Source organism: Squalius cephalus (assembly GCF_949319135.1).
Source record: "Squalius cephalus genome assembly, chromosome: 8".
Lineage (NCBI taxonomy): Eukaryota > Metazoa > Chordata > Actinopteri > Cypriniformes > Leuciscidae > Squalius > Squalius cephalus.
The window spans coordinates 32,076,561-32,089,292 of NC_137129.1; the positions used below are offsets into that span (position 1 = coordinate 32,076,561).

The 12,732-nt window shown below is 35.8% G+C and overlaps 1 protein-coding gene across 1 annotated transcript in view; it reads left to right on the forward strand.

Annotated features, from left to right (window-relative positions):
• pkhd1l1.1 (PKHD1 like 1, tandem duplicate 1) overlaps window positions 1-12,732 on the forward strand; it is a gene marked incomplete at its 5' end in the record, with an annotated part of 60,708 nt that overhangs the window by 737 nt on the left and 47,239 nt on the right. The window contains 25 exons of the mRNA XM_079879511.1: window positions 125-233; window positions 317-374; window positions 469-562; window positions 2,202-2,255; window positions 2,332-2,405; window positions 2,495-2,537; window positions 2,635-2,705; window positions 2,799-2,909; window positions 3,130-3,219; window positions 3,763-4,028; window positions 4,466-4,557; window positions 4,700-4,859; window positions 5,003-5,138; window positions 5,290-5,433; window positions 6,356-6,510; window positions 6,621-6,731; window positions 7,316-7,474; window positions 7,596-7,717; window positions 7,844-8,004; window positions 8,100-8,266; window positions 10,288-10,423; window positions 10,669-10,823; window positions 11,335-11,457; window positions 12,026-12,131; window positions 12,220-12,327. Coding sequence (XP_079735637.1) covers window positions 125-233; window positions 317-374; window positions 469-562; window positions 2,202-2,255; window positions 2,332-2,405; window positions 2,495-2,537; window positions 2,635-2,705; window positions 2,799-2,909; window positions 3,130-3,219; window positions 3,763-4,028; window positions 4,466-4,557; window positions 4,700-4,859; window positions 5,003-5,138; window positions 5,290-5,433; window positions 6,356-6,510; window positions 6,621-6,731; window positions 7,316-7,474; window positions 7,596-7,717; window positions 7,844-8,004; window positions 8,100-8,266; window positions 10,288-10,423; window positions 10,669-10,823; window positions 11,335-11,457; window positions 12,026-12,131; window positions 12,220-12,327 — 3,005 coding nt within the window. The remainder of the gene's footprint in view (window positions 1-124; window positions 234-316; window positions 375-468; window positions 563-2,201; window positions 2,256-2,331; window positions 2,406-2,494; window positions 2,538-2,634; window positions 2,706-2,798; window positions 2,910-3,129; window positions 3,220-3,762; window positions 4,029-4,465; window positions 4,558-4,699; window positions 4,860-5,002; window positions 5,139-5,289; window positions 5,434-6,355; window positions 6,511-6,620; window positions 6,732-7,315; window positions 7,475-7,595; window positions 7,718-7,843; window positions 8,005-8,099; window positions 8,267-10,287; window positions 10,424-10,668; window positions 10,824-11,334; window positions 11,458-12,025; window positions 12,132-12,219; window positions 12,328-12,732) is intronic.

Sequence of the window (12,732 nt, forward strand, 5' to 3'; positions counted from 1 at the left end):
ATAAAATTAGTTGATATAGAACCTATATAAAATTGATCTCTCAAACCGTGACTTGTGTAGTGTTATGTCCAATGTTGAAAGCTTATTTTTTCTCAAAGAAAGCTTTATATTGCATCATATTCAGAGCTCTGCCAGAAGATGACTATGAGGTTCGGGTCAGTGTGGATGGCGTGCCAATTCCTTCCAGTAGCATTTGTAATGGATATCAGTGGAATTACTGGTGCATGTTCTATGTAAGTGAGATGGACTTCATTTCGCTACTTACTAAAATATACTCTTCTCAAAATATAAATAAAAACACGCACTGCTTTCACAGAGCCGAACATACTATACACCTAGCATTCAAAGTATCAGTCCACTCTCTGGTCCCCCAGGTAAGTTTTGTTATTTTTTGTCATTACTCTGCTGCTTTGGTTTGTAAAAACTTTCACAAAAAAAAAGAAAAAAAATGAAACTGAATGATCTTAGGGACTGTGGTGACACTGCGGGGAAGAATCTATACTGATGTGTACGGAAGCAACACGGACAAAAGCTCAAATGGTCTGGATGCAAGATTTTTAAGGTCCGGAAATATTTACAGTTTTTTACGATTGCTATGACAGATTTTTCAATACATTTAACAATTTTCCAAAACTCTTAACACAGTTAGCACTACATCCGTCTGTGTAAGCTATACTATTAACACATTTCTTGTTGCTTTAACACAAAATGCATACAATTAACACAAATTTAAAATGCTTGAACTTCTTTTGCACACAAGCTCAAACAAGACCAAAACAATGGATTTTTACTGCCAAATTTACCAATGCTTTAACACTGTATGTCAGAACAGATAACACCATGTTCTAAACCTAACCTTACAGGCTAAAGTCAAGGTAAACAGCTGTTTATATTGTGAACTGAAACACAAATATATCCCCTGTATTTTATTCTATTCTTACTGAGAAACAGCTGATTGAATTATGCAAATAATTAGAAGATGACTCTTTTTTTCAATTTTTTTATTCTGGTGCCTTTTCTGTTCTTATATTTTGTATTTTCACATTATTCCATTGCTAGTGAGAAACAGCTGATTGAAGTTATGCAAATATGGGACAATGTGGCATTCCACCATTCCCGTCTCACAGCCTGGTTTGACGCCCATCAGAGGATGATGTCCATTTTCCTTGCCCCTTACTTCCCTTTCCTCAACCCCATTGAGGAGTTTTCTCAGCCTGTAGATGAAAGGTTTTTGACCATAGTCCACAGGACATCACAGCTGAACACTGCCAGGGGTGGATAAGGCATGTTACTGTAAAAGATTCTTCCCAAGATGCCTTGCCAGGGAAGATATCGTGTGTGATGTGGATGAGAACATGTGGACAAATGCAGAAGACCGGGCAGATTAGAAGATGGCCTTTTCTGTTTGTATATTTTGTATTTTCACATACAGTAATACTGTAAATGGCAGCTATATTGCATATTTTTGTTATCTTGCAGAAATGTCCTGTTGCAAATAAAGCCGTTACTGCAGCAATTCTGTCTCTGTCTTCTTTTTTCATAAACCATACATTCTATAAAGCTACTCTAAGAAGGGTCATTTATTTTGTTGTATTGAATTTCTGCTGCAAAAAAAACAAAAACAACAACAAAATGCATGCATTTACATTACAAACAAAACAAAAATGTAGAGAGACTTAAAAAAAAAACTGCAGTGCAAAACACAATCTATGATCAATACAATATACTGTCTGTTGTATAAGGGCAGACCTGACACATATAAAATAATGCAGTTTCTGTAATTTCAGCTGATGATAGTGTTTTTTTTTTGTCATTGTGTTGTGATTGACTAAATGTTCCTGTTGGAAGAGAACATGTGTTAGTGTTTTGAATAATTATTTGATTTTGAAACATGTTTGCAGTGTTTTGGTAGACATAGTGTATTGTGTTAGTGTATTATTGTATTTTGAAAATTAGTTTTGGAGTTTAGTTTACAATGTGTGATTTTGAGCATGAAATTAACTGTTTTGCCAATTGTGTGTTTTAGGTGTGTTGGTGCGTTAAGAGTTTAGGAAACTTGTTAAATGTATTGAAAAAACTGTCATAGCGATTGTAAAAAACTGTAATACACAATGGAGAAATATAACTGTATGAATGTTAAATATATTCTGTCTTGAATTAAGGTGTGTCTGAAACTGTTTTAATGTGTTTTCTTTGAACAGAGCGTACATGGGAGGCATGCCTTGTGAACTTCTAAAGCCTAATTCAGATGAAAAGTAAGTATTAAGCTACTAATAAATGTAAACATTAAATGTGAATGCACCCTCCATAAATACACATTCATTTTTTCAGGTATGGCCTCTTTTTGGATTCTGAGAGCAGTCAATGGGGATCTATGAGCTGTAAAATGACTGGAACGTATGTTGGTGAGGACACGTTATTATTAAAACATTCAATAATTATTCATTCACTATAGATTTTTGTCAGATTAAATGTCATTGTCTTTGGTTTTCAGGTCATCACAACCTCAGTTACATACTTGATGGTCAATTTGGGAGGTCAGAGAAGTTTGATTTTACTTTACTAAACTTTACATCAAATTCTCTCCATGCTGTTAATAGAAAAGTAGACAAAACACATATTTTCTTTTTTTAGGAGTTTGCCAGACTTTGGGGTTTTCAGCATCTCAGCACTGAACAAGCTTGCCATGTTCCAGACATACGCAGGTGTGATAACATTTATTCTTCTTAAATAATACAGCATGGAATTGCCTGCACAAAATCAGATTTATAAAAGAAACCTGGCCTTGTCTCTTTCAGAGGTGACAAGAGTTTCTCCCTCTGAGGGCAGCATATTGGGCGGCACATTACTGACCATTCAGGGACGTTACTTTGATGAGACTGACCAGCCAGCCATGGTGTTAGTAGGAGGTAACCCTTTGAAAATCAATATATATATATATATATATATATATATATATATATATATATATATATATATATATATATATAGTATTTGCTATGTGATATACATAAAAAATAATATAATACAATTAATTATTGTGACTAATTATAATTATCCAAATGATTATATAAATTATTTATAAAATAATATAAAAAGATTAGTTTTTATTATCATTTTTTCCCTTAGGTCGTGTGTGTCAGATTCAGAGTGTATCAAATGAGAGGATTGTCTGCATAACACCTGGTTATGAAAGAACCAATATGACAGTGTTTCCTGGTGAGAACCTTATCTGAAGTCAGATCTATTATGATGACGGAATATTATTGTAAAAATCTTTTTCATAGACACTGTTGGCACGACAGTGGAATTCTGAGCTCCACACGCAAGAATATTTGACTTTGACACTGTTGAAGCATAACACATTATCTAGACCATGATTCTCTTTTGTCACGTAACTGACTGTTTTCAACAGGACATTGTTTATCAGAGGCCATCACATAACTGACAGCAAGGAAACTGGAATTTAAATAATTCCTTTGTATTCGTTTCTTTGATCGTAATATTTAATTTAATTTAATTTAATTTAATTTATAGTACAGAGTATTTTTTCCTGGTTAATAATGGTGGACATGTTTAATAGCCATGACTTTAAGATATGTGTTCATACAGAAATTGAAAAATATTCATTGAAGTAAAAATGTACAAAATGCTGAGGTCTCCCCTACTATTTATGAAATTAATTACACATGTAAAATGCACATTCCTATTACAGTACTGTCTTGATTGTATTGAGTGATTGTTAAATGATCATGTTTGTAGGTGGCAGAGGTTTTAAAATGGAGATGTGGAACAAATCTTCTCCGAACCTTCTTGAGGACGTCCTGAAGTATAATTCCAGTAGGCCTGGATACTCTGTCCAGTGGGTGGATTCGCTGTCCTATGTTTGGCCCAATGAAATTGATAACTTTGTGGTACGATTGAGTGGTTTCTTTGTTCCAACGGAGACCGACAACTACTATTTCCGAATCAAAGCAGACGACCGATGCCAGCTATATTTCAGCAAGACAGGTCTTCCCCAGGATAAGGTACTTGAATGACAATAAAATCATAATTTCATAATTTCAGTAGTTATCTGTGCTAGCAATGATCCTGTTAACTGCCTTTTTTTATTTTACACAAAATATTTGACAAAACAATTTGGACTCTAAAATTGCTAGAAAAACTGAACCCATGTGTTTAACCAAGTTGTTTACCAAATTTGAAGTTGATATCACGAAAATTAAGCCAGCTAAAAGGCTTAAAGTACCCTTTCCATGGAAATGATGTCCAATTTCAAAAAAGTTTATTTACAGGATTAATTATGAGTGTTTCAGATTTCGAATGATACATAATTAAAAAAAAAAAGTTAACAAAGTGTGCTAAGTGCTAGCAATACACTGACAGTTAAGAGGCTATGTAGAGGCTAGTAATTTACAAGCATATTTTAATTTAATTTAAATGTAATCATTTTGTTTTATTTCAGGTTAAGATTGCATCACAGCCTTCCTATACAAGCAGTTTCTTCAGCTATAACACTCAGAGGTCAGACGTCATGCGCTTAGAGAAGGGAAAACCGTAAGTTAAGGTTTTCAAGTAAAAAATATTTAAAAAGTCAAAAATGTTTGCTCTCTATTAGTCTTTTTGTCATTATTATTGTTATTATTGACTATATTGATTACAGTATAGTCAGTATGAAGCATCTTTCAATGTGCTACAGGTACTACATTGAGATTCTAGTGCAGGAGTATGGAGTAGTAGCATCAGTGGATGTGGCCTTTTTCAAAGAGATCAGCCCTTTCACTGCCAAGCAGACAATTGAAGCTGTTAATGAGAAACAACAGATTAACGCATACTATGATATAGTACCTGAAAAACAGGTAAGTGAGCTCACAGATGCACTTTAGGGAAAGGAAGGTCCTTAGAAATTCATTTTCTGCACTGCACCTGCAAAAACTCAAGTCTCAGATATGATCTCCTCTACCTGCAATGTGCATTTTATTTGAATTCTTTACTGTTTTAGGTGGTTCGTTTCAGGGGGTGGATGCCAATAACCCCCATCAACGAGGTCCAGACTCTGAGAATCAGCAGTGATTGTTTCTCTCTGAGCAACTGTGAAAACACATACTACTTCCTGGCATATGGAGATCTTAAAACAGGTGCATTAGTTCACACAGCACTATAAATGTGTGTTTGATGAAACTAAAATATCTCATTTTTATGTGCTTCTAATGTTTTAATTCACCCTTCTGCGTTACATCTTTGTTTGCATCTTTGTAATGTTCACTGGAGTTGCTTTGCATGTTGTAGGACCGATCCCAGTTAGTGCATCAGCGATGGAGTTGCAGAACGCTCTGAATGATTTGTGGACAATTAAACCAGACAGCGTTACAGTCACAAAACAAGAACTGGATAATGAGTCGCTGTACAATGTGACATTCAACTCTAACAGAGGTGAACTTAATTATTTTTTTTTAAATCAAGATTCTTTGACTGATTTCTCTGTCATCTGATTTTTGCTAACAAAAACACTTACTTGAGATATGTACTTTGACTAAATTTCCTGTGACCAATTACCCATTAGACTAAATTTCAGTAAAAATATAAATTGTAATAACAAATGTTTGTAATGAAACTAATTTATAAATGCTACAGTTAAAACATCATGTTCTCACTGGTTAATTGGCCAACAATGTGTCACTCTTTATTTAGTCACCTCTATATTTTGTACATTTTTATTTAACAGGGCAGTAATATATGTACATTTAAAATACTGTTAGATATATATGTTTTATTGAAAGTAAAAAGTACAAATTATGATATATATTATGGTGATATATATGTATATATAGCATGGTGAGACTATATTTTCAGTGTGCACTTTGTTTGCACTATGTTTGTTAGTAACCAATACGGTAACACTTTAAGCTTAAAGCCGTTATATATAATGCATTAATTATGCCTTGTAATGCAGATTATAATGGATTGTATGATTTAATGAATAATTGTAACCACAGTTATAATACATTATAAACTTAATTTTTATACCTTTAGAAAGTCTATTGCATTAAAATAAATGACAAACAATTTTGATTACAATTATTTATGAAAATATATAAGGCATTATAACATACATAATGAATACCTTCATAATGCATGATACATAAAGGCTTTAAGTAAAGTGTTACCAAAATACTACTTCTATGCATAACACACCACATTATATACTTTTCATATATATTTCAATTATCATGTTGTTTCTTATTTTTGTACATTAGGGTGTTTTTTGTTGTTGCCTTTTATGTGGCTTGTAAAGTATCCAGTACATTTAAGAGTATTTTGCAATGTTTTTTTTTTAATCTTGGAATTATCTCAGGTGACTTTAAGGATCTTGATTACTTGATCATGGACTCAGATACTAACATCACAGTTACTGAGGACGTGAAAGGCCAGTCCAGCATGGAGACGTTCACACTGCTGTGGGATGGAGTTCCTTCCCTCCCTCTGCCTTTCAATGCTTCTGCAGCGGAGGTTTCTTTATATTTACCATAGAATAAAATAACATTACTGTGTATCTCTTGAAATACTCCTTTTCGAATTGCACCTCTGTTTTCTTTGTTTGTTTGTTTATTTCATTAAAGGTGCGTTCAGCACTAGATATGATGATCACCGCTAAATGTCCAGCAGAGATTCCAACCATGGAGAACACTAATGTGAAATTTTTTAGAGATTATGAGACCAGCATCACAGGGGTAAGCAAAGCAGATGATTTGGGGCCAACTAACAGCTTGCACCAGCGCAAACCATTCTTTTGGCGTTAACAAATTCCTACATTTTTACACGAAAACCAGTGAAAAATCCTTGCTGAAAAGGTGTGGACATTTTTGCAGCTGACCTTATTGCACATGCATTTGCAATAAGGTAGGAGTTTCCCTTTCAGATGCAAAATTTATGGGAGGAGAGTATTTAATGAATCATACAAGTCAATTTATTTGCTTAAACCAGACGCTAATTTGTGCTGCTCTTGGTAGATTGCTTTGGCCATTATGCATTATGTATTTAATTTGTGCATCGTCAGTAGATCATGCACAGTATTTCCACTCCCATCTGCGCTTTTTGGAACTGCGCTCTCACGCTAATTTGCCCTGTTTAGTAAATCTGGCCCCAAGTATGTTCTACATGCAGAGGACATGCCTACCTATTTTAAATCAAGTCTATTCAAGTTAGCTTTGCAAATGTTTGACATTACAGAATTCTAACATGATAAACATCAGTTATTTTGATGGAAAACATCACCTTTTTGTCCAGCTTTTAGAGCTTTCTCCTTGTCAAACAGTTTTCAGGTGATCTAAGCCGCAGAGGGGTCCGGGTCACTGATTCGGAGGCTTTCTGTGGTCGCTGGTCTCTGAAGAATCCAGAGATTCTCTTCAATGCTAGTGACATTACACCATCCGGAGCAATCTACAGCCCAATACTGCTACAAACATACAGCACTGTAAGCTCCACTAAACACCTCAGTATCTCATCCTTACTAATGAATTTTTCTCAGCATGGAAATACACTTTTCAAAGATTAATATATAAATTTATATATGTATATATTTTTTTTCTTTGTAGCTCTGTTTGGCCTACAAAGGGCGTCTGGTGAATGAACTGGGAATAATGTTCAGTTACATGACTGCAAATACTTACCGGGAAGAGAACATACGCATCTCTGTGCAGTTTGAAACAACGGATGAGTACGTTTAATCTACTGAACATAAATAGTAACCTGATGTCTTTCCTTTAGAGTATTTGTGTTTATCGCAAAAATGTAATAACAAAATCAATTCATGTGAGGATAACATTGATGTTGTCATTCTCAGGTGGAACTACAAGTGTGTGGATCTCCTGAGCTCCATACAGACAATCTACATAGGCTCCAACTACAAACTTCTTCAGTTCAGTGTGTATGGAGTGGCAAACTCTGTTTACTTCATAGATGCTGTTCACATTGGACGTGCAATGACTGCTTTGGATTCTAATGGTGAATAGGAATAAGTTTAAAATAAATTTGACATTTTATTTTATTTTAAAGTGGTCTTTTTAAATGCAATGTTCTGTTATCTCTCTCCACGTCAGTTATAATCCACAGGAGAAGGCCTCCTGCTCTGGCCAGTTCAGGACTTTTCTTTTCAAACATAACTGTGAGCAAACAAGCAAATGCTTCACAAGTCAGCTATGAGATCACCGCGACACCTTACAACTGTGGCTTTGGTGTCCCACTGTTTGAAATAGGCTTTCTGAAGGTAAGTTACAGTAAAATGGAAGTGAAGTGCTGGAACTTCCAGATGTCTCTGATGTGACAGATGACAACAGAATATTGGCATGTCATATGTCTTTGACGTTTGAGTTCATTGCTATATCTCTGAATTTTTTCCTGCAGATTGTGTGCACATAACTGCATAGTTAAAGGGATAGTTCACACAAAAACGAAATTCTGTCATCAATTACTCACCCTTGTGTTGTTTCAACCCCGTAAGACTTTTGCTCATCTTCAGAGCTTTTCTGTCCCTCCACAGTCTATTCATTCATAAAGAGATAATGATACCAATCCAAACGAATCAAGTGGTTTAATCCAAGTCTTCTGAAGAGACACGTTTGCTTTATAAGATGAATTTAATTAAATCATTTTTAATCACATTTAAACATTGATCAGCGAACAATGTTTACAGCATTGTAATGTGGTAAACAGAAGCTCAAGTTCATTCTTGTGTGTCACTCAGCACGTTTGAGCTTCTGCAAGAAACAATGAGATTCTCGTGTGTCAAGCAAGTACGATTAAACTCTATGTATGTTCGCTGGTTAATGATTTGTGCTAATAAAAGCTTAAATTAAATCTGTTCATATAAAGCAATCGTGTCTCTTCAGAAGATTTGGATTAAATCACTTGATTGAATTTTGGGTGAACAGACTTTCAGTGGAGGGACATAAATCATTTCATTAAAATGTCTTTGTATTCCAAAAATGAACAGGGCTGCGTTCTCCGATAACGTTGTCTCTTAGCGCGCTACGAAGACTCAAAAGGTACACCTTAACTACAGGTATACATTTCCTACGTGTGTTCTCCGAACTATACCTTAGGATGTTGCTTAAGGTAAACCTTCTTAAGTTCGACCTTAGCAGGCGCTGTCCATGGTGGAGGCGCTGAATAGGTTGATATCGATGCCTCGATGATCGATTGTGCGCTCTTTCCTTCACAGCGGAATAGGTAAAGTATTGAGAAAACAATGATCTTTATAAAGAAGCGTTTTAGAAATAGTACAAACTGCATTTATCGGGGCTCATTGAAATATGTACATGCAGAAATAAATATGAGTATGTGTTTATAATTTAGCAAGTGTGCAATCCCAAACCCTCACGGCCATAAGTGTGTTAATGTTCTCCACAACGTATGCTGATTATCCACCAGCCGTATCACATTATTGGCGTAAATCGCTCATTTGTGACTGAGTGAACGCACAGCCACACTGAGGTCTTACTCAGCCCATATCCATCCCCAACAACCTCCAGAAAACTCCCCACGGCATAAAAACGAAGAGCCGCCAGCAGCAACTTCTGACATGGTAGTCAGTGGACTAAAGTGTTCTCTTATAAAGTAGTTGACATTTACTAACTGGCTCCGCGGACGGCGCCGTCTTTGATTTAAAACAAGTACTCGCTGTCTCGCTGCCATAGCTATAAAGTTTGTGTAAACTCATCTTTCTTTATATAGACTCCTAAGCCTTTTCTGTCAAATGGTTCGCCAGCTGATGTGCCTTAGGATAGTAATTAAAAAAGCTAACAACCATTAGTGTATGGAAACTTTATTAATGAAAACACTTCCATACACTGGGTGTAGGCTATAACAACTTAAGTATTTTATGTGTAAAATTTTAAAGTAAAGTAAAAATGTAATTTTAATATTAAATCAGATTTTATATTAAATGTTCATATAAAATTTTCTATGTGTAATTAAACTGCGATGTAAAAAAGCTTTTTGCGTAGTGGTGGCCACTAGCGGTATGAACCGTCAGCAGCGATAAGGTATAGCTAAGAGCGCTCCAGACCAACCTTACGAACGTATGACTTACAGAAGGTATACTTAACTAAGAAGGTTTCGGAAAACACGTATTAACGATAAGGTACTTCTTAAGGTACAACTTAAGAACGACGTAGCGTTAAGGTAGTTTCGGAGAACGCAGCCCAGAAGTCTTATGGGCTTGGAGGTGATTTATCCCATGTACGCCTTCCATGTTCTCAATCTTCAGTCTTCATTTATGTTCAACAGAAGATGCCAAACAGCACAGGAGACCTACTGATTCAAAGCCAAGGGAATGCCACTGTCACTATTATGCACCCTCAGAAAGCCAGCCCCCCTCTTACAGGAACCTTTAACATTGAGTTCTTAGCCCGGCGTGTTGAAGGTAAGCATGTTGGCTGTGGGTTTATCTGTTACTTTGTTGTGTAGCTGCTGGAAATAACTAAATAATTTAATACATGGAATTTCCTATAGTTTCACCGCAGAATCTTGATGTCGGACACTGTTAATCATGTTGCAGTCCCAAAATGAATTTATTAGAATAGCGAACTAGACTTAATTCTACATAAACCACAATCTTCTAAGAGGTTATCTGGGTTTTCATGTGGTATGTGCATTGTGTGTTCCCAGGCCTGGCGGTAGACATCAGTGCTGCGGACCTACAGTATGCCCTGCAGGGGATCCCAGAGCTCGGCCAGATGCAGGTGCAGCGATCTGGAGACTGTAGAGGCTACAGCTGGAACATACAGTGGCTCACCATCCCTGGAAATCAGCCTCTGTTAAAGGCAAGAAAGAGTTCAGAGCGCTATTATAATAAAATGAACTGGGGTTTGCAAGACGGCAGGGGAACTGCTTATGAGAAATGGTAAAAATGCTGGTTAAAAAAAAAATTGATGTGCTAAATTTTAAAATCAAATGTGTACAATTAATTTAAATATATAACATAACTTAAAGTCAACATGGAAAGGTGTATGCAACCCATTATTCATTCTGCAAAGTCAAAAAGATATTCAATGAAAAAATAAAATAGGGCCAGTCTTGAGTGTATCCAGTGGGTACAAATATCTTAAGCAGAACAACTGTTTTAAATATTGATAATACGAATAAATGATTGAGCACCAAATCAGCAAATCAGAATGATTTCTGAAGGATGTGCAGCCTTGGTGAGCATAAGAGACTTTGAAAAATCATTATATTAAAAAAAAAACTTTCCAACCCCAAATGTATATCTTAATTGACTCAAACTTTCCATTTCACACCAGGCTGAATTAACATTTTTTTGATAATGTTAACCAGATCAATGCTTCTAATGTGGTTGGTGTGAACCCTTCATTGACGTCACGTGAGACCGAGCAAGGAGGCCTCTTCAAACAGAGAATTATGGGAGACTTTCTGCGCGTGCCTACAAATAAACCACAGGTGCGTTTCTTACTCACTGCTTTTGCTGCAATAATGTTTGTCCAAAATACATTGTTCATATACTGTATATGCAGCTTGCTTTTAAAGGCTCTTCCTCATGTTACCTGATGCAGTGTAGTATACAGATTTCAATAGCACTACATAGTGGGTCAGGTGCAGGGCCTGTCCGGTTGTTACTCTGTTTGAATATGTTCTAGGTATTTTGCATGTTGAGAGGATTATGGCTGAACTGAAAGGTTCATTTGTATTATTACAAAAGGACAGTTGTGCATTCTTTATAGTTTGAATGTGCATGATCCTATTAATATTTTATTCTAGAAGTTCTCAAGAATGCATTACATACAAGTTTACTGGTAAAAGAAGTAAACATTAATATTATTTTTACATTAATGTAAATGTTTTAGATTTTTTATTTTCTATTTTAGTACTGTGTTGGGTCTCCTCTTAATATAAATGTAAACTTAAGTCCAGTGTAATATCTGGATCCTGAAGCAAAACCAGTAGTTTGAGAAACCTTGGTTTAGGATGTATAATGACAGAAATGTACATTTGTGGGCTTATCTTTAAGGTGGAAGTTTTCATCAATGGTATTCCATCACGGTGCTCAGGGGACTGTGGTTTCACCTGGAGTGAGCCGAAGACCCCAACAGTGACTGGGATCTCGCCTACAGAAGGTAAAGAAGAGTAAATGATCAAGTCTCGCATAAAAGCTTTCATCTCCATTCATAATGGTTTATATTACTGATATAACTTGTCTTTCAGGATCAAGCAGTCTGGGAACAGTTCTTACCATAACAGGATCTGGTTTTGATGGTGGAAACGTCACTGTAAAGATTGGAGATGTGGAATGCTCTGTTCTACAGCTTACCAGTAAGTCAAAACTCAGTTATGTCACAAAATCTTTTTTTTGCGTGCACACACCCAAAGTGCCGCATTTCAAACAGCACACAAACACAGAATTGTCTCCTTTTCACGTCTCCTTGGGCTTGAATGGATACATACACAAAAAATAGTGTCAAAATACTAGGGTTGCCCCCTAATAGTCGACTAAACATTAGTCGTTGAGAAGAGGCTTAGTTGAGAAAAATTGTATCAGTCGGTTAGTCGCAGAAAAAAACACAGGAAGTAGCGAAGTTGCGCAGTTCGTGAGGGACAGATCTTTAACAGGTCATTGTGGTAATTACAGCATGTTGGGCAGGAAATATAAACATTCACCTATTATCCATCTGTAACAGTTATATTCAGTTGCATTCTGTTTTCCCTGTTTGCCTGTTT